At 36.7% G+C, this 26,448-nt stretch overlaps 1 protein-coding gene across 5 annotated transcripts in view; it reads left to right on the top strand.

Moving 5' to 3' along the window:
- LOC307192040 (uncharacterized protein) overlaps window positions 1-26,448 on the top strand; it is a 284,325-nt gene that overhangs the window by 91,058 nt on the left and 166,819 nt on the right. For 4 of the 5 annotated variants that reach the window (XM_079932456.1, XM_079932457.1, XM_079932458.1 and 1 more), the window contains exon 1: window positions 8,211-8,482. The exons of the other annotated variant lie outside the window; for it this stretch is intronic. In XM_079932456.1, coding sequence (XP_079788582.1) covers window positions 8,326-8,482 — 157 coding nt within the window. In that variant the 5' untranslated portion in view covers window positions 8,211-8,325. Of the gene's footprint in view, window positions 1-8,210; window positions 8,483-26,448 lie in introns of those variants that run through there. 5 annotated transcript variants of the gene reach the window in all.

Genomic DNA, 26,448 nt, shown 5'->3' with positions numbered 1-26,448 from the left:
GAAAGCAAAAAAAACTGTATGTAAGCCCTGTACTCTAGTTAGTAAAATTCTTTCTTACAATTTACAGGCTAAGAATTCTGCTACCACTATACATATATACTGGAATTGAAAAATTAAGTAAATTGATGGCAAATAGTAGGAACAAACTTTCTCACTTTTGGAGTGGGAGGTTATACACAAGAAAGAGGAGGAGGCTAGAATAATCCACATGATAATAGATAAGAGTTAAAGATACTAGTAGGAGCTCATTTTTAGTTTACTTTCAATATAGATGGCTATATAGAAATATTTATAGTTATGTGTACATATATGGTTTAGTATACACACATATATTTCCTTGCTCTATAAACTAAAAGAGCCTAGAAACAAGAACACCCCAGTAGCAATGAGCCCACCTACCACCCAGATCTTGGTTCCTAATACCATTCTCCAATAAAAGAAACCAGAGCTACATAGAGAAATGGCTGATTCTATAAGAACAGGAAATATACAGGATGAGCATGGAGTATCTTTTAGTGCCAGAAAGTAAGAAAGTACGTGTGTGTGTGTGTGTGTGTGTGTGTGTGTGTGTGTGTGAGAGAGAGAGAGAGAGAGAGAGAGAGAGAGAGAGAGAGCGCCTAAATATCCACACTGATGAGGGTGTGTCAAAGGGACACAACATCCAACTGAAAGAACTCCCAGTGGCCAAAGTTGGAACAATTTGAACAACAAAATAAAGTAGTAATGGGTTATTATTTAGTGTAAAAGATAGCAATTAATGAGTCCATATAAATAAATAATTGAAAAATGTGAAGAAAGAGACAAATCTCTCGTGCAGAATTCCAAGTAATTTATGTAGATGCTCCTCCCTCAAGGAGGTGGAGCATAATTCCCCACTCTTTAAGTATGGGCTACACATAGTGAGTGACTTCCTTCCAAAAAAAGAGGCTCTTGCCCTCACTTACTACCCTTGTTCTAGAGAAGTCTTAAGACCAGTGCCCCAGTGGTAGCAGTGACAACAGTTAGGCAATCCAAACTGTGGACTCAGAAAAATCCACTGTGCTACGAGTCAGGAGCCTCTGATTCTAACCTCCACACAACCATTGAGAGAAGTGTCTGAATCTGAAATATCTCATCTCTAAAGTAAAGATAATACAGTTTACTGTTCTACAGTCAAGAGGTTCAATACCAGATGATTTTTAAGTTTTCTTATAACTCTAGGATTTATGATAGCAGGAAGATGTGGTAATGACCTGGTTCTGTCCCTTTCCCTGGGTTCCCACTCTTACTCCAACTAAAGATTGGCTTGGGTACTTTGACCCAAGGTAGACCTGCCAGAGTCTAAGAAAATTGTCAAGTCGTGACTTCTCGATCCCAAGTAGTAGTCCTGCAGATTCCCTTTTTCCTTTTCTAGTTCTTTTCCTGACATTTTCAGATCCTTGGCCTTGGAATCTGCATTGGATTTCATAAACTGTGATCAAATACCAAGGAAGTAAATAAAACAAAACTGATTCTGTCCCAAGAAAAGCAGAGAAGCTCTCAGATTTAACTCTGGGCGACAACAGGATGTTCATCTTAGCTTACCTGTTTCCAACACCAGCAGGTAGCAAGATTCTTTACACTTCCAAAATAAATGCCAAAGCAACTGCTGAAAGCCAAAGTTAAGAAGGGAAGGCAGATGCACATATATTTGGGTAAAGTGTTTGGTACTGAAAATCAAAAAGAGCTTTACAATTAGCAACCGCTAATGCTGCATAGTTGTTTGAAATGTGCTTTTCTTAGGTTCTGGTGGTGCCATTAATGAGGAGAAGGGATGAGGGGTCACCAGTTAAGTAGGAGAGCTAGACCAAGGGGTGGGCCAGCTGGGCAGCTGCTGAGGTCAGTAGTATATACATGGAGCACTGAAACATCGCTTTTTATATTTACTGCCCTAATCCAGTCCATCGGCAAATCCCTTTTCTCTGTCTCGAAAGCATGCAATACAGTCATTCACTTTCTATGGTCTCAATTCTTACCAGGCTAGTCATTTGTTTCTTTTTAGTATCCATATGGAAGGGCATTTTTGTTTTCTTACTTTGCTATTAAGTTCAAGTTTTGCATAGGAATGCTGTATATATATAAAATGCTGCATATATATATATGTGTGCATATATATACATACACATATATATTTCAGATATTCTTTGGGACTTGTTAAAATTTTCTTTAAGCCTACCAGTTATCTGATCAATTTCATAACTAATTCACATGTAACTGAAAATAAGGTATATTATTCAATATAGAAATTCCATACTAATTATTAAGCTTTTTTAGATCTTTTATATCCTTATGAATTTTTCATCGTTGATTTATCTATTTCTGTGAGAGGACTGTGGAAGTCTTCTATTTTCAGAATGTGTTTGTTCAATTTTTCTTTTCCCTGTAGTTTCTGCTTTATGAAAATTAATGTTGTTACTGAATGCATAGATATTAACAATTATTATATCTTCGTTTACAATTTACAAATTGTAGTTTTTAGTAGTATAATGTGTCTCTCTTTGTCTCACTTAATACTCTTTGATCTGAATTCTACTTCGTCTGATAAGATTAAGTCCTCTATTTTCTTTTTCTTTGAATGTCCCTGGTTAATTTTTGAGCACCCTTTTGTTTTTAACCTTTCTGAATAATTTATTTTGGATGCATTTCAGGAATAAAGCATAACACTGGATTTTGCTTTGTCTGAAAATCTCGTTCTTTAGAAGGGGAGATAATACCATGTATATTTATTGATACATTAAAATCCTTCACTGTGTGTCTGCTTTACTTCCTCTTTGGTGAGCAGTCCTTCCATATTCTTAACTGTGTGAATGTAGCCTTTATAATTAAAGGAGAATTTTGCTGATTATAAAATCCTATTTCATATTTCCTTTCCCTGAATACCTTAAAAATGTTGTTTCATTGTTTTCTAACATAAAAAAAGGGACTGTCAGAATATCATCCTAATCAGATTTTCTTTCCCTCATAAGTAATGTGGCTCTTTGCCTGGAATCTCAGATTCCTTTTTAAAAGTCCTTTAGTTTTACTACAATATGTCTCTCTCTTGAATGTTCTGGGTTGTGTTTCCAAGGTACATGATGATGGGCCCTTTGAATATGAAAATTCAAGGCTTCTTTTATTTTAGGAAAGGTTCTTGAATTATGTTTCTTTAATATTTATTCTGTTCCATAGCTTCTTCAGTGTCTTCAATTATATGAATATTTTATTTCCTTTCCTTGACTTTCATATCTATCACTTTCCCTCAAATGTATTTTATTCCTTTTAAAAAAATTCCCTTCGATTTTTTCACTTTTCTTCTTTACATCCCATATCTCCCTTATTATATTTTCCATGGTGTCTATTCCTTCCTGTGTACCTTCTCATTAGGTTTTCATTTCAGAATTTTTCTTTTAAAGTCCTTTCCTATGTTATGGCAGTTCTCATTTCATATCTTCTTGTTGTCTAACCATATCATTTCTAAATTCATCTACTTCTGATTTGTGCCAATTTTAAATCTCCAATCATTTTTTAAAATTTCTTTCAACTTGGTTTGAAATATGGTTACAGTTTTGTCTGCTTTGCAGGCACATTTTTGGTACATTCTCACTGCCTGTCAGAATGTTATTTAGTATATTTTCATCTATTTTCCTTTTTATAACTCTGTATGGGGTTATGTCATATTCCTTCTTTGTTTCCATGTTTAAATGAGGTAGTTTTTCCTGTGATGGGAAAGGGACGGGTCAGGGTGATTTCCCAGCTTCACGATCCAAGAGCTTCCCTACTGTCCCAAGAAGGACCAGCGCATGGTCTCAGTGTATCAGTGGCTTCCTCTCTCAGAGCTTGCTCTGGTTCAGGGAGATTTTCTGCCTCCATCCTGTGTTTACCAGGGACCCAAAGGTCTCACCTTCTGAGACAGTGCTCTCATTTTAGGATACATTTCCTACCCAATATTTCCTGGGATCTGCTTCCTCTGGGCTCCTTTTTCCCTTAACCCCACATTTGTTGTATTTTGCTCCATTTTTATCCTTTTTCTATCACTAGTCACTCAAAGTGAGGCTTAGTTCTTTGGAGGGAAAATGTTTGCTGAACAATTTTGAGAGTGGGTTTTGACTGATTTGTCTATATCACTGTGCAGCTTGAGCCCTTTCCCCACCTCGGAGCTCATGAAGGCATTCCCAAATATTGCCCATTATTTTACTGAAGATACAGTCTGCGGGAGTTTTTCCTTTGCTATCCTAGGTGCTCCATTTGGGTGCAGATGGTCTGCAATGACGTAAAACTACATCTTTATCATAACTCCACTGCTCCAGTGTCATTTCAAGACATAAAGCATGTCCTATCAACTTCCAGCTTAAAACACTCAAAAGTTTCCCACCAGACTCAAAACAGAACCCAAATTCTTTATTCCAGTCTACAGTTTCTCACAAGATCAGGTTCCTGCTAACCTCTCTGACCTCATTTCTAATCACTCTCCCCTTGCTCCCTACACCCCAGAGCCACTAGCCTTCCTTCTGCTCCTCAGACACACAAGCTCATTCCCTAAGAGGGTCAGTGCCTGGAATAACTCAGAAAGATCTGCCCTGTCCTCCAACCTAAAGCAGTCACTCAACTACTCTCTTATCATGTTGTCTTAATAATCTTCCCACCACTTACCATGGTCTGGTGCCATTCCTGTTTATATATGAATGGTCATGTTCAGTCTCCTCTCCATTAGACTGTAGTCTCTGTGAGAGGAGAACTGCTGTCTACATGTTTATTGCTCTACTCCTAGTGCCGAGAACAGTCCCTGGCACACTGACAGTCACTAAATATTTATTGAGTGAAATACGGAAGAATGGGAGGAAGAGAAGGCTACAAAGGCAGAGTTATGAAAAGAGTATTTTGCTTTGGACACAGAAAAATGTGAATTTACATTGTACTTCAATCGCCAATTAGCTTTATGACTTTATGAATCTCTCAAAGACTCAGATCCGTAAAATCTGAAACAAGGAGGAAGTATCATCTTTCTCACACTACTTGGGGGAATATTAAACGCAATAACATATGCAAAAGCATTTAGCAAAGAAGTTGACGTAGAGAGGTTTCCTTTCTTCCCTTTTCCCACTCTCACCCTCACCTTCCTTCTTTCCCCAATTTCTCCTCCTCTAACTTATACTTATGTCAAGTTAACTAAGATGCACCTCTTTATGACCATTCTCAAACATGGATTTTCTTCTTCGAGAAGGTAGCAGACTAAAACTTTGGGTACAAAGAATTCCTTGCGCTTGATCAAGTGCGTATGATTCTCTTAAGACTCTGCAGTTGGGTGATGATCCTTATATCTGTATATGACAGTGTCTCTGCTTTCTGTGGTTTATAGCTACACCGGGATAGCTTTGTTCTGGTTGTCATTTCAATTCTGGATAATTCCGCTAGTATATGAAAAGGTTCATTCTGACTCATTGCTCTCCTACAAGACAAGTACAGGAAAAAAGAAACAAGAGGGAAGAGGCTTCCGTTTGATTCTCTTGAACCATTCTTCCTTTCACCTAAAAGTCATTGCATAACAGTTCAATTAGTAGCAAAATCCTCCAAACATATGAACATTCAGATATTCTTTGATATAAAAATTCCTAGGTAGAAGAGTCTTTCCCTTTATTATTAGTTCTGTTTTTTATTAAATTCTAGTTTTATTGCATTGTGAACAGAGTGTTGCTTACACTATTTATACTTTCTGGGAGATACTGACATTTTCTTTGTTTTTCAATATATGATCAATTTTTGTGAATGTGCCATGGACAGTTGAGAAAAATATGTAGTCTCTATCATTGTGGTACAGGGTTTGATATATATCCACACGATCTACTCAATTATGTTGTTTAGATCTTCTATCTCACTAGTTATTTTTGTCTTCTTGACCTGACTTATACTGAAAGACATATATTAAAGTCTCCTATTATAGGTGTATCTCTAACTATGTCTCCTTGCACTATCTGTAATTCTGTTTCATAAACATGATTGATCTCTTATTTATGCATAAATATTCATGTGTTATATCTTCATTATAGACTGTAGCCTTTAGCATTAAAAAGTATCTATCTTTGTCATGTCATAGCTTTGGGGCTTGAATTATTTGTCTGATATTAACATAGCTACCCTGCTCTCTCTCTATTTCCATTTGCCTGGTATAAGTGAGTCCATTCCATTATTTTTAGCTTTTCTGAATCATTTTCAGTGAGTTTCTCGAATATAGCACAGAGTTGGGTTACATTCTGTGAACTAAATTGAAAACCTTATTTGTTTAGTACATAAGTTTTTTTTAATGACCAATATGTTTTATCTCAACTCTATCAAAATATTTTATGATTCTGTGTATTTTGGTTTATTTGTTATGCTTCTTTCTCTATGAGATGTGTATTTCTTTCTTTCTTTCTTTTTTTTTGTGGTACGCGGGCCTCTCACTGTTGTGGCCTCTCCTGTTGCGGAGCACAGGCTCCGGACGCGCAGGCTCAGCGGCCATGGCTCACGGGCCTAGCCGCTCCGTGGCATGTGGGATCTTCCCGCACCGGGGCATCAACCCGTGTCCCCTGCATCGGCAGGCGGACCCTCAACCACTGCGCCACCAGGGAAGCCCCAAGATGTGTATTTCTTTGCATATGTATACTATCTATATATTTACTTTTAAATAAATAACGTATAGTTCATGTGTATGTATGTATTGATACACATTTCCTATTTTTGGTATTTAGGAAATTTTATATTTTTGTTCTAGTAATTACCTTTGCATCTATACCTTTTTAAAAGTCCTTAATCCCGTTTTTCTTATTTGACTTTTTCCTATTTGGTATATCAGGGATTTTTGGTTTTCTTTTTGTTTTTTTTTTGTATCAGTTAATGTTACCTGTTAGCAAATAACAATGAGCTGTATCTATTTTCCTCTTTCCCTCTCCAATAATGCAAATAAATTTGCATTATTTCTACTTTGTCACAATATATAATGTTTATATATTATTCTTCCATCCTCATCTCCACCTTTCCTTCATTCTTATATGTACATGTATCTATTTTATAATGCTCACTTCAGTTCTTTTGCTGAATTTTCTCCAGTCATCCCTCTATTGAATAAAACTCATCCCTAGTAGATTCCTCAGGAAGGCCTGAAGGGCTCATTGTTCCCTAAGTTCTTGTATGTTAAAAACTGTTTACATATTTGTTGATATTTGAAGAATAGCTTGGCTGGATATAGAATCCTTACTTCACATTTTCAATCACTGAGTTTTCTAAAAGTACTACTCCATTTTGGGCTTGCTTGAATGCTGACTTTGAAAGGAATTGTATCTAATTCCTTTGCCTTTGTAAATATTTTATCTTTTTGCCTGGAGACCACAAGGAATTTCTCTCTGAAATCTAATAGTTTTACTAGGATATGCCTCAGAGTTAATCATTCTGGTTTAATCTTCCCAGGTACGCAGGGAGCCATTTCAGTGTGCAGATTCAGATGTTTTTCTATTTCTGGAGAGATTTTGTGAATTACAATTTTAATTATTTTAACTCTCTTCCATTATTTTTCTTCTTTATGTATTTCAATAATGTGGATATTATTGCTTCTCTGCCAGCCTTTCTCTTATTTTTCTCTTTGACTTTTATTTTTCATTCTTCATGTCATTTTCAGTTTCTTGCTTGTTTTATCACCCTCCTTCAATGCCTCTTATTAAATTTTCATTGGAGTCTATTCTACCTCGGGCTCTTGCAATTTATTAATTTGTAAGAAAATTTTGTCTTTTTCTTCCACTTCTTTCCTGAGTTCAATCACCCCTTATATTATTTTTTTCCTATTTTTGTCTATTTTGGTTTAAGTTCAGAATTTTGGATTCAAGGTGATTTTTTTCATTTCCTCAAATGCTTGAGTATGTTTAATTCTATTTGGACTAAAATTTAAAATTACATTCTGCTCCATGGTGGTTGTTTTTTTTTTGGCGCGGGGCGGGGTTTCCTTACTTGACCGGTGTCTAAATACTGGTCTTTTCCTCAGTGGTACAGCAGTGGGAAAAGACAATATTTAGGTCCTTCCAGGTATGGCAGCACGAGGTGGACTGAAGGGGATGGAGGCTCCGGGGACCCTGCATGGACACTCCCAATCTTACGACCCCTAGATAGCAAGGGAGGCGGTTCCTGCCAGGGCGTGTATCCCCAGCGCGTGGCCACGTTCCCGACTCAGCCCTGCACAAGTCGCCCCACCTCCCCAGCAGGAACTGTCCCGCTTGACACTGCGAGGCGAAGGTGAGGGTGGGGACATGGACCCCAGAGGCAGCCGACCATGGAGGGGGCTGGCGGAACACAGGGAGGGGAAGAATGGCAACCCAGAGGCAGTCCCACTGCCATGGGTCCCAGCCATGCGGGGCAGGACCATTCCGCTTCCCAGCACCCGGGGATATACGCACAAACCACCCATGCATGGCACCAGGGAGCTCCGGAATGGACCGTGCACTGCAACCATGGCGGGAACTGTGTAAGTAAGGCTGCGTTTTACATTTCCACACAGTTGAACCTGATGACAGTTAATTAATGGGTGGATAAGGCAAATCCAGAGGGCAAAGCTCCTGTGGTTTGGGTCCCTAGCTGCCTGTGAGAGTGGCTGGAAACTTTTCCTGACCTGCCCTGCGCATATGTGACAATGAAAAGTGCCAGACTTAGCCCGGGAAGATACCTGGCAGATTTCTTTTCATCCCACTTACAGCAGAATAAGGCATGAGATTAAGAGTGGAAAGTAAGAGTGAGATAGGGACGGACGAAGAAAGCGCGCGCGAGAGCAATGGCGGGAAGTCACGCAGCGCCTCTCAAGCGCAAGGCTGAGGCTTACCGAATTCTGGATGGCTCCAACAAGGATGGTACCCAGCATAGGTTCTTGTGGCAGAGAGAATTCAGAGACAGACAGGAGGTCAAGAAAGCAAAGTGAGGATTTATTTAAGCGATAGTACGCCCCCGGGGGAGAGGAGGCAGTCTCTGGTGAGTAGCTGCACTGAGTTTCTTTGGCAAGCTGGTTATGTGGGTTGTAGAAATGAAGGGGTGGAATATTCATTTGGGAGAGAGGGGTTTGGGGGTCTTTTCCCCTGATTTTCATCCCAGCCCCACCTTCCTGAGGGGAGGAAGGACTTTGGTCCTCATTTAGCCTTGATGGGAAGTGTCACGGCCTCGGTGCATGATGGGAACTTCTTATCTGCAAGGCTAATTTTATTGTAATGAGGGCATAGTGAGCAAAAGGTTGCTTTCAGATGTTGGAGATTCCCGCCTTTTCCCACCTTTCTTTGTCTGCCTCTAGGACACTTATCGCCCCAAATGTGTGGTTTCCTGTCAGTCTGGAGGTTCCTGCTTCTTTTTGTCTGCCCAAGGACCCCCACCACCACCCCCAGGGGTTTGCAAGATGCATGGTCCTGCCATTTGGACCTTGCCCTCCTTACTTTGCTCATATCTAGCTAACTGCCTGCTTTAACAGTCTTATGCGAAGTAACTGCCCCTTTAAATTAGATGTGGCACCTGCCCTTTAAGTCACCTATACTTAAAAATCTCTGCCCTGTAGTCCATGCCTCAAAATATTTGTAGTATTTTTAGATTTAGGGATGATTTAATCTTTCTAGTGACTAATCCAAATAACTCCCAGGCCTTTTTGCTCGTCCTCTTCTTCTTTCTTCCCCACCTTTTTCTGGGTCTGCCGTTGCTCTCCACACAGTTTTCCAATGGGACAAGGGAGGGGTGGGAGCATGAGGGATTATACTGAGGAATTTGTTGATTTTTCTCTTTTTATTCATGGTTACTTTGCAGTTTTGACATTCTCTGTCTTCAGTTAATGCTGAGGGTATGACTGCATGTGGAAATTCCATAGTTATGAAGTTATTTTGTATCATTTGGGGAGGCTGATGACTACACAGCTTCCATTGTCTTTAGCCAGAAGTTTAAAAATGTGTTGTGATGAACAGAATTTGCTAAATTTAATATGATCCGATGTATCAGTTATTTCCTTTATGATAAGTGCTTATTGTTTTTGTGTATGAAACTTGCACATGCTAAGGTCATGAGGATATTCTCTTATGTTTTATGTTTATTCATTGAACTTTTTTTTACCTCTCACATTCAAAATGACAATTTACCTAAAATAGATTTTCTTCTATTGTGTGAGCAAGGGGATCTATACTCCTTCTCCTCTTTCCCCCTGCCCCTTTCAGTCTCCTTATTCTTCTTTTTCAAGTGACTGTCCAAATAACTTGGAACCGTTTATTGAAAGGTTAATCCTTTTCCTCATTCCACTGAAGTATCACTTTGGCAAATATCAAGTGGCCATATGTGTTTTTATTTGTATAAATTCTCTTTTCTGTTCCATTGGTCTATTTGTCTTTGTGCATCACCCTAAGAAAGCAATACTCACTGATTTATATCCCACTAATTCTTTATTTTGGGGGGTGGTGGCTAGGGAAAATGATGGCAAGAGAAAGCCAACCCCAAAATGCTGGTATGGATTTCTCATTCAGTTTTAAAAAACTTCCTGTTTGGAAATAATTTTAAAATTACAGAAAATTTCTAATAATAAAAATATTAAAATAGTACAAAACAACTGTACACCTTTTACTCTTAAAATACCTCAGGGTGCATGTATTAAGACTAGGGATATGCTCTTACTTTAATAACCAGAACACAGTTACAACTCAAGTAAATTTACCATAATGTTCTTTATTTAATTTACAATTTGTATTGCAATAATATCAATTGATCTGATATTCTTCATATCATTTCCCTCTTTCAGTACAGTATCCAGTCTAGGGGCAGGCTTTGCTTTTAATTGTCATGTGTCTTCTGGCCTCCTCTAATCTGGACCAATACAGCCTTTCCTTGTCTTTTAAGACATCCACAGTTTAAAGAGCACAGTCTCCCTCCCTCCTTTTTCAAATAGGACTTTCCACATCTTTGGTTTGTCTGGTGTTTCTCATCATTATACTCAGGTTACATATTCTTGGCCACAATACTATGTAAGTAAGTGTTATTTCCTTATTGGGGTATCTACAGAAAATTTTTTACTTCAATTTTTAGAAGTTATTTATAAACTAGGGACAATATGCTTTTATCTATGATATAGGCTGCAAATGTTTTATCCCAGTTTGTCATTTGTTTCTTTGAGTTTGCTTGTAATGTTTTTGCCTTGCAAAGCCTTTTGGTTTTTATGTAGTCAAACTTAAACAGTCTTTTCTTCATGCATCTGAATTTTTTGTTATAATTAGAGAGGAAATCATTTGTATTTTCTTCTAGTATTCATAGTTTGTGGCTTTTTTTTTTTTTGCCTTAATTTGGATCTCTGATCCATTTGGAGTTTGTATGTATGTATAGCAAATGAACCTAATTCTATCTTTTTCCAAATGGTTATTCATTTATCCAACGTTTATTTTTTAAAAAATTATCAAAGTTGAAGTTATTTGAGATATGATCTTTATCATATACTAGATTTTTCTATGTAGTTGGATCTATTTTTGAATAGTTTGCTCCAGGGGTCAGGGAATTTTTTTCTGTAAAAGGTCAGATTATGAATATTTTGGGGCCTGTGAAACCTGTGGTCTCTGTCACAACGACTTATGAATGGGCATGTCTCTGTTCCAATAAAATTTTATTTACAGAGAGGTGGTGAACTGTATTTGGCCTGTGAGCTGTAGTTTGGTATCCTCTGGTCTGTTCTATTGCTTTATTTTGTCTGTACATTCATGAGCCAGTACTACATTGTGTTAATTATAGAGGCTTTGTTTATTTTAATATCTGGTAGGGCTAGTCTCTACTCAAAGCCCAATCTCTTCCTGAGTTTATTTTTCTGTGTGAAATTTAGCATCAACTTGATAGGTTAAAAAGAAAACTCATCAGAAATTGTATTAGGATTACATTAAATTTAAAACAAATTCAGTTTTAATTCTGTGTCTTGTTTGTCCCCTTTGCTTTATCTCATTTGCTTTTGGTACTTAGGAAAATATGTATTTTTATTGTAAAGGTTCCTATTTTATGAATACTATTTGTACTGCCCTTAATCTCCTTTTTGCTTTCTTATCCTTCTAGTCTGTGATACTCAGTTTTAAATAGAATCTGTTGACTCTGTCCATGACCTATACATCAGTCAATGATGTTATTCTATTTTCCTAATTGTCTGTCCCTTCTCCTCCCATTTTAAAAGTTGCATTCTCCCTACTTCATCAGAATTCATAATGTTTACATATTATTTTTCAACCTATGTTCCCATCTTGTTTTAGTCCTAGATGTGCAATTAAAAATATATTAAATCCTTATTGTATATCCTTTTAATGAAACTTGTTTCCAGTCATCTTTGAATGAAGATCGTGCTTTAATGAGTTTCTCAGGGAGGGTACATGTACATGGTATTCCCTCAGTAAATGAAAGAAATAATGAAAAATATTTTACTTTTTCAATTCCCATGATGCGGCTCTTTTTTTCCATTCCAAGGTAGAGAAAATGGTGAATTATTCTAAACAGTAATAGAAATAATAACACATTTTGAGAGCCTTTGCTGCACTTAGGTCAGCTTCCTCAGTTACCCAGTCCTGCATATCTTATGGAACTGGAACCTTCCCATCATCCATTATAAAAACTTCACTGAAGAGAGGATAATGGACAGAAAGGGATGATCCTAAGTATTAAACACTATCCAAAATAAAAGTAGGAATAGAAAAAAAAAATCAGACCACAAACATGCAAAACTACTACCAAAAAGTCAGGAAGTAAAAGTTTCTGCTGACACAAAGGCTCTTCACACAATCATACATTCACTGTTTTTTTTTCTAATAATTATCTTCATTCCATAGCTTTTCACTACCAGTCACATCAGAAGGCTTGACAATTCAGGTGTGTTTGAATATGCCTTATAAATAATAAATAGCATCTCCAGAATCTCTGTCCAGTTCTATTAATAAAACATACGACTGGTTTTCAGAAAGTAGCAAATTCTATGACAGCTTCCTCACACTGTCTTCTCATATTTTAATTTTTCCAGATTTGAGTCACTGTTCTTTCTCTGTAATTTTGTTGAGCGGGGAGCTGTAGCCAAACCTCCCGTTCTGTTGAAGATATCTTCAGAAGTATTTTGCCTTTTTTGAGGATAAGACACTATTTCTGTGGACTGTCAGAAACTGTTATGTTCTAATGGAATATTTAGGCTTCCTTCCAGCCAGATTCTACCCACTAGAGAACCAATAAACCAGAGCAGCCAAATGTCTATCAAAGCATCATTATTCATGAAGACCCAATAACTCCTAAAGCATAGAGTTCCTTGGGTAATGTTCAAATGGAGAGCACCCAGGAACATAAAGAATAGTTTGTACAAGCTCCTCCTAAATTTAGACCAAATATAGAACTTGGCACAAACTTGCAGAGAGAGTTGGGTCTGAACGGACTCAGAGCTCACTTATTCAGTTACTTATGCGGAGGACCACAGTCTGTCCTAAAATGTCAGGCACCAGCAGATAGAGAGGGACAAAGAAAGATGGCTCTCTGTTGTCTTTTCCATGTCATGAGACAGACCTCACATAAACATGGCCAAATGGACACCAGGCTCTCATTAATGTCACCCATCTGAAAAGTCATTCCTACTCTGGAGTAAAGTAAATAAGCAGTAGCTCACAATTTTAGAAACACGACTTTAACATTCTCTGTGTTTTGAAGGCAGAGAGAAATCCCTCTTATAAAGAAACATGAAAAAGAAGGGACAAGTATTTCCTATAAATACATTCTTACTAGTTGCTATCATGAGTACAAACATGAACAGAGTGCTCAGACTACACATGTGAATTGGTTCTGAAATAAATTGACTGCAGAGTGGTATCACAGCAAACTCCAAGCCACCAGCCAAAAAAATTTTTTAAAGTCAAATATTTAATCCTGCCCTTGAAAATTCATGGGCTACTTGAGAAACAGAAAAAATGCTACTTCCTTTAGATGATCCAAACCACTTATTTATTTTCCTAAACTGTGACTCTGGAGAGGGTAGGGGTAGGTAGTCTTGCATCTCTCATAGCCTGGCTTGAAATGCAGCCATGTAAAGATCCATCTTCAACAGATGGAGCTGAGCTTTTTAAATATTTGAATATTAAAGACTGCATTGCCCCAAATTAGGAGCAATGGATATGTTGCTGACATATTGACTTCCAATTCCATTGAAGCCACCTTCCCAAGGAGAAGTTTAAAGGGCACTGTTGGAGTGTTAGGGAACAGTGGTTCTGATTAGCCTGTGTTTGCTCATGTGATGGCCTTTCCCATAGGCCAGACTGGCTGGAGGAGTGGAGCAAGGACCCTCAGGATCTGAGATAGAGCTAGACTGCAGCAGGCTATGTGCTGGATTCCTTCCCCCACCCCAATCAATGAATTGTCATGGCAACCAGATTTGGAAGAATCTGAAACAGAGGCCAGAAGGCTAAAGCGTCCCTAACCAGGAATAAAATCTGTCCACAAGACCAGGGTGATTCCAGAGACAATAGCCTGAGGGCTCAAATGAAATCTGATTTACGTCTGAGTGAACTTCCATCCTCATTTTATCCTTACTGTTTTACACTGCCCCCAGATTTCCTTTAGTAACATCAAGTCTCTGATAGGCTAAGAAAATTGGTCTTGGTTCCTGCTTGCTAACCTTTGTCCTGGGGGCGCATAGTTCTTACTTGCTCAGTTGAAAAGTACCTGAGTCCCTTAGCAAGCAAGTTACCTACATTGAAATTCAGAACCAGATGGACCCTGGCTGGCCTCTTTAAGACTTTCAAACATCTCTGCTCAGAGCATTTCAAGTACTTGTACAGAAATAAAAAGGTAGAGGATTTGATTCAGAAGTACGAGTTTTTAAGCTGCATGTATACCAAAGCATTTCAGAATGAGAAATGTAGGCGGTGACTATATTAACTTATTTGATCAAAAAATGTTTTATGAAAAATAAAGAACTTACTACTAATAATAAGACCAATAATGGTAAGACTCTTCCCTTATTTCTGCTTGCTAACTGATTGGTTAATTAGCAGATATGGCCATCTGCTGTAGGGTAAATCTCTTTTTGCTCTGAATGCCATGCATTTGTATTTCTGCATTTCCACCTTTTTGTCTTTGAGATGGAAACTTTATGGACACCCAAGAGATGATACTACAGGACAAGCATCAGCAATAAGTCTAGAATTTAATCACTAAATAAATATTTGCTGATCACTTACAATGTGTAAGAGTGACCTTATGTAGATAACTGGGGATAGATTGATGAGTAAGATTAATCCTTTGCTATAAGGGATATAGCTGGCTATCTCTTACCATCTAAATTTCCCCAAAAGTTCTGTCATACTTTTGACTCAACGATTCTGCAAAAGTAGCACAAGGGCAACTCTCTTCTCCGCCATTGCAACATTTACCCCAGAACTTAGAAAATGAGAAAGAATGAGACTCAAATCTGAAGACTACATTCCTTATGCTCAGTTGATATAATGAAAGGATCTGCTCCTTCTTTTTTTCTTATATTCCATCTTCAAAATGAATGCCCTGTGACATTTTAAGACTTCAATTAGAATTAAAGTTCTTTGGAGCAAATAAAACAGAATTCTGAAAAATCAAATGAGAAAAAAAGAATCTACTTTTTTTCCTTCAAATTGCCTGTCAGAGTCTCCACCCCAAAGTCGTGGTCAGTGTAAGTTGGAAAGACTGTTGCATGCAATGAGCTTTAGTTCTCAAACTGAGCAACCTAAGGAAAGGAAGGAAATTAACCAGGGCCCTGAAAAGTTGACTTGGGAAACTGAGCTGGGTCTCTAAACTGATTCTCCTGTCCTTGTGTATGATTTAACTGTGGGGAGAAACAGTGGGATTATTTACCTTTCTACCAAGGTATCTTAATAGTTTGTTTTGGCAAAAGATTTCCAAGCATTAGGAAATTGCAAAACTTTATTTTAACATGTTGAAAGGAAAAATCTGTCAAATCTCAAACATATGCTCTGAAAGTACCTGGGCTATGACCCTGAGTCCTGTGGAGCTTCACGCAACTTACCTTTGGGACCTGTGCATGTGATTCTGCGGTGTGAACTAGACCAGTGCACACCCATCCCAAAGGAGACAGAATCCTCTCCTTGACCAACTTGAACGATGCCCTTCAGAATGCTGTCTTGTTTGAGCAAACTTCATTTGTTTATCCTGTATCTAGCCTTTATGGAAATAAAAACTGTTTGCAGATGACATGACAGTATACATAGAAAACCCTAAATATGCCATCAAAAATCTATTAGAACTAATAAATGAATTCAATAAAGTTGTCTATATACATGAAGAAGAATGAGATCTTGCGATTTCATTTGTGAAAATCATTTGTGACAATATAGATGGTCTTGGAATCTAAAAAACAAAACAAGACACATGAACAAACATAAAACAGAAACAGACTCATAGATACAGAGAATAAACTTGTGATTGCCAGAGTGAAGGTGGATGGGGAGATGGGCAAAATAAGTGAAAGGGATTAAGAAGTACAAACTTCCAGTTATAAAATAAATGTCATGGGGATATAATGTACAGCATAGGGGATATAGTCAATAATATTGTAAAAACTTTGTATGGTGACAAATGGTAACTAGGCTTAACAAGTGATCATTTCATAATGTATAAAAATATTGAATGTGGTATACCTGAAACTAATATAATATTGTAAGTTAATATGAATCAATATTATAATATTGTAAGTAATACTGACAATATTATGTTGTCATTATATGTAGTCAGATACTACATATATAGTCATACATGTCTATATAGCACTGTAATGGTAATGGGGTATATATATATTTCAAAATTTTGAATAAATATAAAAAATATATCTTAAACATAAATATATATTCCAAAAACTGTAGAAGGATATTATTTCATTAAGTTGAGGGGGAAATAATGTTAATTAAGCTCCTCTTCCCACACCAGGATAATGTCTTTTCCCCAACTCATCATGGCAATTCTGGCCATAATTTTACCAAAAACTCCAAGCTCTAACTTACACTTACTATATATAATATACGAAGGAAGGTATCATGCCTATTACTGATATATAGAAAAGTATCAACTTCTTATGTATTTATTTTATAATCTGCCAAACTATAACATTTTCTTATACTCTACAATATTTTTGGGTTTTTTTCTTTCGTTTTCGTTAGGTTTTCCAGTAGACCATTAAATTATCAGCAAAATTAAAATAAAGAGAAAATACATTGACACTTGAACAATGTGGGGGTTAAGGGCACCAACCCTCTGAGCAGTCGAGAATCTGTGTATAATTTATAGTTGGCCCTCCATGTACACAGTTCCTCCATATATGTGGCTCCTCCAGATCTACAGTTCTACATCCATGGATTCAACCAGCTTCAGACCATGTAATACTGTAGTATTTACTACTGAAAAAAATCCACATGTGAGTAGACCAGAGCAGCTCAAACCTGTGTTGTTCAAGGGTCAACTGTAAACAAAACAAACAAACAAACAACTCCCAAAGTTAAATTTACTTTATTTTCAGCTCTTTTTTCACTTATTTCTTGTCTAATTGCATTGGCTGATAGAATAGCACTAAATGACTGAAATAATAATGGCATCTTTTTTTAAAAAATAAATAAATTTATTTATTTATTTATTTATTTATCTTTGGCTGCATTGAGTCTTCGTTGCTGAGCGCGGGCTTTCTCTAGTTGCTGTGAGCAGGGGCTACTCTTCATTGTGGTGCGTGGGCTTCTCACTGTGGCGGCTTCTCTTGTTGCGGAGCACGGGCTCTAGGTGCGTGGGCTTCAGTAGTTGTGACTCACAGGCTCTAGAGCGCAGGCTCAGTAGTTGTGGCGCATGGGCTTAGTTGCTCCGTGGCATGTGGGATCCTCCCGGACAAGGGCTCGTGCACCTGTGTCCCCTGCATTGGCAGGTGGGTTCTTAACCACTGTGCCACCAGGGAAGTCTCAGGCATCTTGTTTTATTCTTGTCCTTAATGGGAAACCACTTCAGGACAGCAAAAAAAAAAAAAAAGTGTCATTTTCAGTATCCACTCTGATCTACTAATTTGGCTACTTGTAGCTCTTGCTTGAAAGTAGTTATGAGGTCTCTGTAAGAGAGCATGCTGAGTTGGATTATCAGTCTCTGCCTCGGACTTGGGAGAAATGATGGAGATACGCTTTCTACTATTTGCTTTGAAAAGAAACATTTTTTAATATATTAAGAGAGTATTCTTAGATTTGTATTTTATTAAGGATTTAAAATATTAGAGTGGTTGTTGAATTTTATGTGGTCTTTTTTTGGATCTGTTGAGTTGATTGATGATTCAGTTTTTCACCTTTGATGTGCTAATGGGACTAACTAGGGTAATACATTTTCTAAGGTTTAATCATGTTTGCATTACTGAATAAACCCTGAATTAGTCATTGATGTTTTCCTTTTAATATACAGCTGAATTTTATTCCAAAATTTGACATCTATGTTCATCAGTGACATGAATCTTTTTCTTCATTAGATTTGTCAGCTTTAGGGATCAGAGTTATGATACGTATATATGCACAATGAAGCTATATTTTTCTATATTGTTCCTATTTTCGGGGACAATTTAATATCATGGGGATGATACATCCCTTAATTTGAAAGTCCATCTGACAAATGGTCTATCATCTTTTTGGAAATAGTTCATAAACAACTCTTTAAATACCTTTACTAGCTTATTGATTAAGTTTTCTGCTGCTTCTTCAGTCAATTCTAGCCATTTATATTCTCCCCATATTTATCAATATCAGTTCATCTAGATTTCCAAAAAAATTTAGTAGAATTGGTTCATGAAATTTTAATCCTTTCCAAATCTTGGGTTTATCTAATTTCTCATTCTCAAGGTGACTACTTTTATTTTCTTTGAATTGTTCTGACAAAGTTTTCTAAAAACAAAATTGATGAATTCAGTCCCAGAGAGGTCATTTGATTATGGCAGGAATGTTGATAGCATATATAGTTTGACAGATACTAGGCTGATGTATTTATATTTTAATAATTTTCAGGGAAAAACAGAATAAAAGAGGGGACTAAAAGTTGTAATAAGGCTATGGACAAATGCTATATATCAGGAAAAATTTGAGATGTAAAAAAGTAGCATTTGTTGGATATTTATCATGTACTGGAAACTTCTGATGCACTTTCACTCTTAAGTATTTAATAATTATTATCTTTTACCCACCACAGTACCTTGCTCATAGTAAACATATGATACACATTTTAAAAATTCATAAATAATTTAAAAAGGATGTAATAGCCCTGCTAAACGTTTTAAATATTCAATGCTTCTCTCTCATGAAGCAAGCATGAATTCAGCTACCAGTCAAAACATGTCTTTTCTTCCCCTAGGGTAAATCTTAATTATTCCAAAATATACAACTCAAAACTTTTTGTTGATGAAAAGAACACAGGATGAATGACTGCAAAAATGTCTATTATAATCTTTAACAAGGCTTGTTATAGAAGCAAATATGGTAAAATAGGTCTCATAACATCAATAGCACTTCACATACATAGACAGAAGCCTCTTCACCTACCAGAGAAAAAACAGATCATGTTGGATTTACCCTTAGTAGGGCTATTCATACATAATGGGGAAGTCTTTCAGTGATGCCAGACTGTTCCTCTCACAGCCAATGTTTTTACTTTAATTCAGTATAGCTGCAAAGTGCATCATAGCACAGAATGACTGAGTTCTAACTCTTCTAGTAACTACTTATAATAATGAATAAGTCTTTTTTCCCCTCTCTTTAGCACTCAGTTTTATTATTATAAATTGTAGGGGCTATACGACTTTTGTCTATAATTTCTGTTCTATTTCTAACACAAAATGAGTTCTTAAATTAAAAATCACATTGCATTTCAGCAATAATACAGTGAAAGTTCTCTGCCAGGCAAATTCTTCATGAAACATTCTCCAGGTCCTTAGTCAAAAATAATCTTTACATCTTCTACCTCCTCATAATAATTATAATCCAGCAATATTGAAGAGGTGGTGGGCAGTTTGGAGCTTAATTTCAAGGAGGAAACACTCGAAAGATATTTATTGGTTAAACTCATCTTTAATCTGAAACATCTTTCTTAATCTCCTCCTTATTAATGCTTCTCTTACCATTATAAAACCCCACAACTCACAGTAAGCAATAGGGACCTTCATTAAGAGGCTCAAGGGGAATTAAAAGCAAAACAAAACAGGACAAAACAAACAAAAAACCTGGGTAATCTATCAATAATTTAAAAATTTCACCTGCTTTCTTATTGGCTTTCAGGACTTTATGACATCTGGCACTTATCCTAGAGACCTTAAATATGAATATCCTAAGCAACTTAGCACATATGCATGCACGTACATACACACACACACACACACACACACACACACACACACACAACACAGTTTAGTTCAGTTTATGTCCTATCTCTATGCACATAAAGCATACAACAAAATTACATCACCCTTGCAGAACAAATCTAGGCTTAGTAACAGACGAACTCTTACTTTTTACCATATGTCAAGGGAGAAGGAGAAAAAGATCACAGACCACATGGGTTTGAAATATCCACAGATCCAAATTTCCTTGTGACTAAAGGTGGGTGGTGGCTGGTAGAGCTCAAGCCACTTCCATCTGAGGGCCTCTTTTAATCTTCCCTAGCAACTCTGAGTTGGGTCTTAGTTGAAAAATGCGGTGTGTCTACATTTCCCCAACAAAGCAAAACCAAAAACGTACTATTATTACATTATTTTGGATACTGAATTCATAGCACAAAATTTTCATAAGTGCCTATACAGCCCATGACTTATTCTCACATCTGATTTTTGATCCTAATAACGTCTGGCACCTAACAGGTCATCAAATAATGTTACTTAACTGGAGGAATGAATAACCATTAACTCCTGACCTTCATTTTTTTTCATTGTTTTTTAAATAATTTAGATGATATTTTCCCCTGTCATTTACAAGTTTCCTCTCAGGCAACTTAGTAACTTATTGTTTATTATTTTAGGCAATAAGTTGTTCAGAAGGTGGAAAGTCTTGTGGCAAATCAGTTTTTAATAGAAGATATCATTTGTAAAACAAACAATTTATAATTTGTTCTACAATTTTGTATTTTCACATCTTTGGATTACTTAACATGAGAGTATAGTACATTGTTGAAATTACTTGTTACATAAACAGTTTTGTGGTACTCCTTTGTCATACCATCAGGTCTCTAATTTATATGTTGAGTGCAATACATTCTAGTAAATTAAGTAGTTGGGAATGGAGTCACATGTATTACCTTGCCACTATAATTAATTTAAAAAAATTGTCAGCTTCCTGAAATGTCAAATAATGCCATTTAAATTCCAGGGTGCAATTTTCATCTTATCTATAGAAGTATCTTGAGAGAGTAATTAGGTGGGATTAAATTCACAGTCATTATTTCCTGTAAGTAATGAATAGTATATAATAAATTTCACCCTTCCAAGATGCCAGAACATTTATTTTTACTTTGATCAGTGCAGAGTGCAGTAAGAAAATCTGTGAAAATTATTCCATTGACTATGATTCCAAGTCAAATTATCGAGGCATTTAGAAGGAAAACACTAGGGGTATAAAGTGCTAGACAGTTGTTTATAAAGCACAGAAGGGCAGCATGACCTCAGCAAGTACACTGAAATGTTTTAAATCCGGCATTTTGCACTTGGAACTCAAATTCAACCAGCAATAGCATGAGCATTCAGGAAAGATGAACATCTCCTCTTGCAGGGTCCTGTGCTAGGTACTGGGCATACCAGGTGAGTGAGAGGGCCATGGTGCTTGTTCTCATGGAGGAAGCCCAAAGATAAACAAGTAAACAAATAAGCAAAATAAGCTCAACTCGTGATAAAGACTACAAAGAAATTAAATGGGGGGTGGGGGTGGGGGTGGGTGGGTAGATATAATGGCCTACTTAGATACCACAGTGGTGGGGAAGACTTTCTGAGAAGGTGAAATTTGTCCTGAAGGAGCAGGGGAGTTTTGAGCACCTGTGTTCATTCCTTGGCATTTGATCCAATGATCTGAGGATCTCATTTGTCACTGATATCACAGATGATATGATTAACATGAGTATGGTAAAGATTACATCTTGAATGTGTAACGACTGCAAAACAAGTACAAAAGTTATTAGAAAGTGCACTCAGATAAAATAAAATACAGGATGTATGTCAACTGGTGGCATTAACTGTAAAGAAATCCAAATTGTTAGAAAATGTTGTTTGCCAGCATAGTCGTATCAAAGAGAAAGATGCCAGAGTAAATTGTTAGCCTTCCGCTCTTCTCTCTTAGTTATTCAGCAAGGCCACACAGCGTGACTCATTCCAATTAAAATTGAGGTACCTAGTTAAAAGTTTGCAGGGGGCTTTTGCTGTTTTCCACAATCCTGCCTCTTCCCATTTTTATTTTGGTAATTGCACTCTGTTTTCCTCTTAGGGAAACTTCTTTTCCCTGTGATTTGCAATATTAAAATAATAAATCACCATGCCCTACTTGACCTTCCCAAGCCAGGTTAACGCTCTCATGCAAGGACTTTGAATCTTGGGCTGAGTGATCAAGGATATAAAAGTATCATTGGAGTTCATTTCAGCCGCAGCACTGTGATATAATTGTCAATAATTTCTGGTGTGCGTAGCTAGAGAGTTGCCCAGGTTTCCATCTTGTTTTTGAGCCTGATCCTCTGTCCAGGCTTTCTGTCCGTTCTATTAGCCATGCAAGATTCAAGGGATGCTATAATATTAATCCAAAATGAAGTATAATATCACAACATCAGACAAATCCAAGAATGTCCTGCATCAACTAGGTAGTCATTATTTTAGAGTCCCTGTCATTTAAAAATAACTTGAGGACACGGGGAAGGGGAAGGGTAAGCTGGGACAAAGTGAGAGAGTGGCATGGACATATATACACTACCAAATGTAAAACCGATAGCTAGTAGGAAGCAGCCGCATAGCACAGGGAGATCAGCTCTGTGCTTTGTGACCACCTAGAGGGGTGGGATAGGGAGGGTGGGAGGGAGGGAGACGCAAGAGGGAAGAGATATGGGGATATATGTATATGTATAGCTGATTCACTTTGTTATAAAGCAGAAACTAACACACCATCGTAAAGCAATTATACTCAAATAAAGATGTTAAAAAATAGAATAAAAAAATAATTTAACTAAAGAAAAACGTCTTTAGGAGTATCATAATAATTCTGCATTTAAACAATGATTTAAGAAAATAAAGAGGGAATTTTCCGTAATTATTATTAAAAGATGTAATAACAAGAATTAAGCATTGACATGCATATCAACTTGAGACAAAGACATAATGAGACACAGAAGAGGAATAAAGAAAGAAGGTCTTAAATCCTCAGAAACATGCCTTTAACTCCAAGGAGCAGGGGCTAGAGGTAAGTGGCAGACATGAGCTGTTAGGAAGCACACCACTGATGCCTTCTTACTGCTGGAAACTAGTAGTGATTATCCTCAGTGACAATCAAAGAAGGAGTGGTCTCAGGGATGACTCCTGTCCTAGGCAGTTATGCTGCCAGGGAATCAGAATCAGAGAGGACTTGATCTCAATGTGGGGAGAGATGCCTGCCAAGAAGACTTGGCAGCATAGAAATAAAGCCTCCTAAAGTAAATGTCAGGAACCCAACATCCACATGCATTAGGTGAATCTGTTGGTTGGAGGTAGTAAAGAGCAGAATGGATATTATTAGGGATCATATAAATGAAGGAGAAGACAGACAGAACTAGCTCTCCCACAGCAGGGAGAAAGGACAAAGAGGCTTAAATGAGAACTGATGACAAACACTAAAGATTCATTCAAAAAAACAACCAGCAGAAAACAGAAGAAACAGGAATCAAAAACAAACACACAAAGATCCTTAGCATATATGCACCTAACAACCGAGTGTCAAAATACACGAGGCAAAAGCTGATAGAAATGCAAGAAGAAATAGATGAATCCATAGTTGAAGGTCTCAACACCCTTCTTTCAAAAATAGACAGTTCCAGCAAGCAGAAAATCAGTAAACTCAACACCACCATCAGTCAACTGGATATAATTGACATCTATAGACTACTTAATCCAACGGTAGCAGAGTACACACTCTTCTCAAGCTCACATTGATCATTCACCAAGATTGGGCCATAACACACAGCTTAATGCATTTTTTAAAATAGAAATGATAGGGCTTCCCTGGTGGCGCAGTGGTTGAGAGTCCGCCTGCTGATACAGGGGACACGGGTTCGTGCCCCGGTCCGGGAAGATCCCACATGCTGAGGAGCGGCTAGGCCCGTGAGCCATGGCCACTGAGCCTGCGCGTCTGGAGCCTGTGCTCCACAACAGGAGAGGCCACAACAGTGAGAGGCCTGCGTACCGCAAGAAAAAAAAAATAGAAATGTTATAATATCTGCTCTCAGACCACAGTGGACTTAAAATAGAAATCAAAAACAGAAAGATAGCTGGAAAATCCCCAAATACTTGGATGTTAAACAACACATGTATAAATAACACATTATTCAAAGAAGAAATCTCGAGAAATTTTAAAATATTTTGAACTATTCATGAATATTTAAAATATCATGAAAATGATAAAACAGCTTATCAAAATTTGTGAGATGCAGCAAAAGTCCTTAGAGGGAAATGAGGAAAATTTATAGCATTGAATGCATATATTAGAAAAGAAGAAAGATGTAAAATCAATCGTCTAATTTTCAACCTTAGAAAACTAGAAAAAGAAGAGCAAATTAATACCAGAACAAGCAGAAAAGAAGAAATAATAAAAATTGGAGCAGCAATCAATGAAAATAAAAATAGGAAATCAATATAGAAAATCAATGAAACCAAAAGTTGACTCTTTGAAAAGTTCAATAAAATTGATAAGACTCTAGCCAGGCTAACTAAGAAAAAAGAGAGAGGATTCAAATGACTAAAACCAGAAATGAAGGAATGGACATCACTATATAATCCCATGGACATTATAAGGATAATCAAGGAATATTATGAACAACTCTATGCCCACAAATTGGATAATCTAGATGAAATGGACAAAATCCTTGAAAGACATAATCTGCTAAAACTCACACAAGAAGAAATAAGCAATCCGATTAGGCCTATATCTACTAAAGAAGTTGAATTAATGATTATTAATCTTCCAAAACAGAAAGTGCCACTGGTAGATTCTACCAAAAATTTAAGAAAGAAGTTACATCAATTATTTCAGAAGATAGAAGCAGAGGGAATACTTCCTAACTCAGTCTTTGATGCCAGCATCACACTATTACCAAAACCAGACAAAGACATTAAAAGAAAAGGAAACTACATATCAATACCTCTCATGAACATAGATACAAAAATCCTCAAAAAATGTTATCAAGTCAAATTCAACAATGTTAAAAAATTATACACCACAAAGAAATGGGATTTATTCCAAGTATGCAAAGCTGATTTAATATTTTAAAAATCAATTATTATAATCCATCACATCAAGAAGAAAAATCACGTGATCACATCAGTAGATGTAGAAAAAGTGTTTGACAAAATTCAACACCAATTCATGATAAAAATTCTCATGATAAAACTAGGAATAGAGGGGACTTCCTGAAATTAATAAATAATATCTACAGAAATCTACAGCTAACATCATACATCATGGTGAGAAATTTGGAGCTTTCCTGCTAAGATCGGGAACAAAGTAAGGATGTCTCCTCTCTCCACTCCTTTTCAGAATTGTACTGGAATTGCTAACTAATGCAATGAGACCAGAAAAGGAAATAAAAGGCATACATACTGGGAAGGAAGAAATAGAACTGTCTTTGTTCACAGAAGACATGATTGTTTATATAGAAAATCCTAAATAATTGCCAAATTGAAAAGAAAGAAAGAAAGAAGGAAAGAAAGAAAAAGAAAGAAAGAATAAAAAACCTCCTGGAACTAATAAACAGTTATAACAGATAGCAGGATCAAAGGTTAATATACAGTCAATTGCATCCCTATATATAGCAGCAAAGAACAAGTGGAATTTGACATTAGAAACACATTACCTTTTACAATACCACCAAAAAAAAGAAAAGAAATACTTAAGTAAGAAAATATGTATAAGATCTATATGAGGAAAACTAAAAAAACTGTGATAAAAATATCAAAGAAGAAATTTAAAAATTGGAAAGATATTCCATTTTCATGAATAGGAACTCAATATTGTCAAGATGTCAGTTCTTCCCAACTCGATCTATAGATTTAATACAATTCCAATCAAAATCTCAGTAACATTTTGTAGCTATTGACAAAGTGATTCTAAAGTTTATACAGAAAAACAAAACCGAAAATAATCAACACGATATTGAAGGAGAACAAAGTCAGAGGATTGACACTATTTGCCTTCAAGACTTAAAAGCTACAGTAATCAAGAAAGT

This window comes from Stenella coeruleoalba (assembly GCF_951394435.1).
Source record: "Stenella coeruleoalba genome assembly, chromosome: 9".
Taxonomy (NCBI): Eukaryota; Metazoa; Chordata; class Mammalia; order Artiodactyla; family Delphinidae; genus Stenella; species Stenella coeruleoalba.
This window is presented reverse-complemented; position numbering and strand designations above follow the sequence as displayed.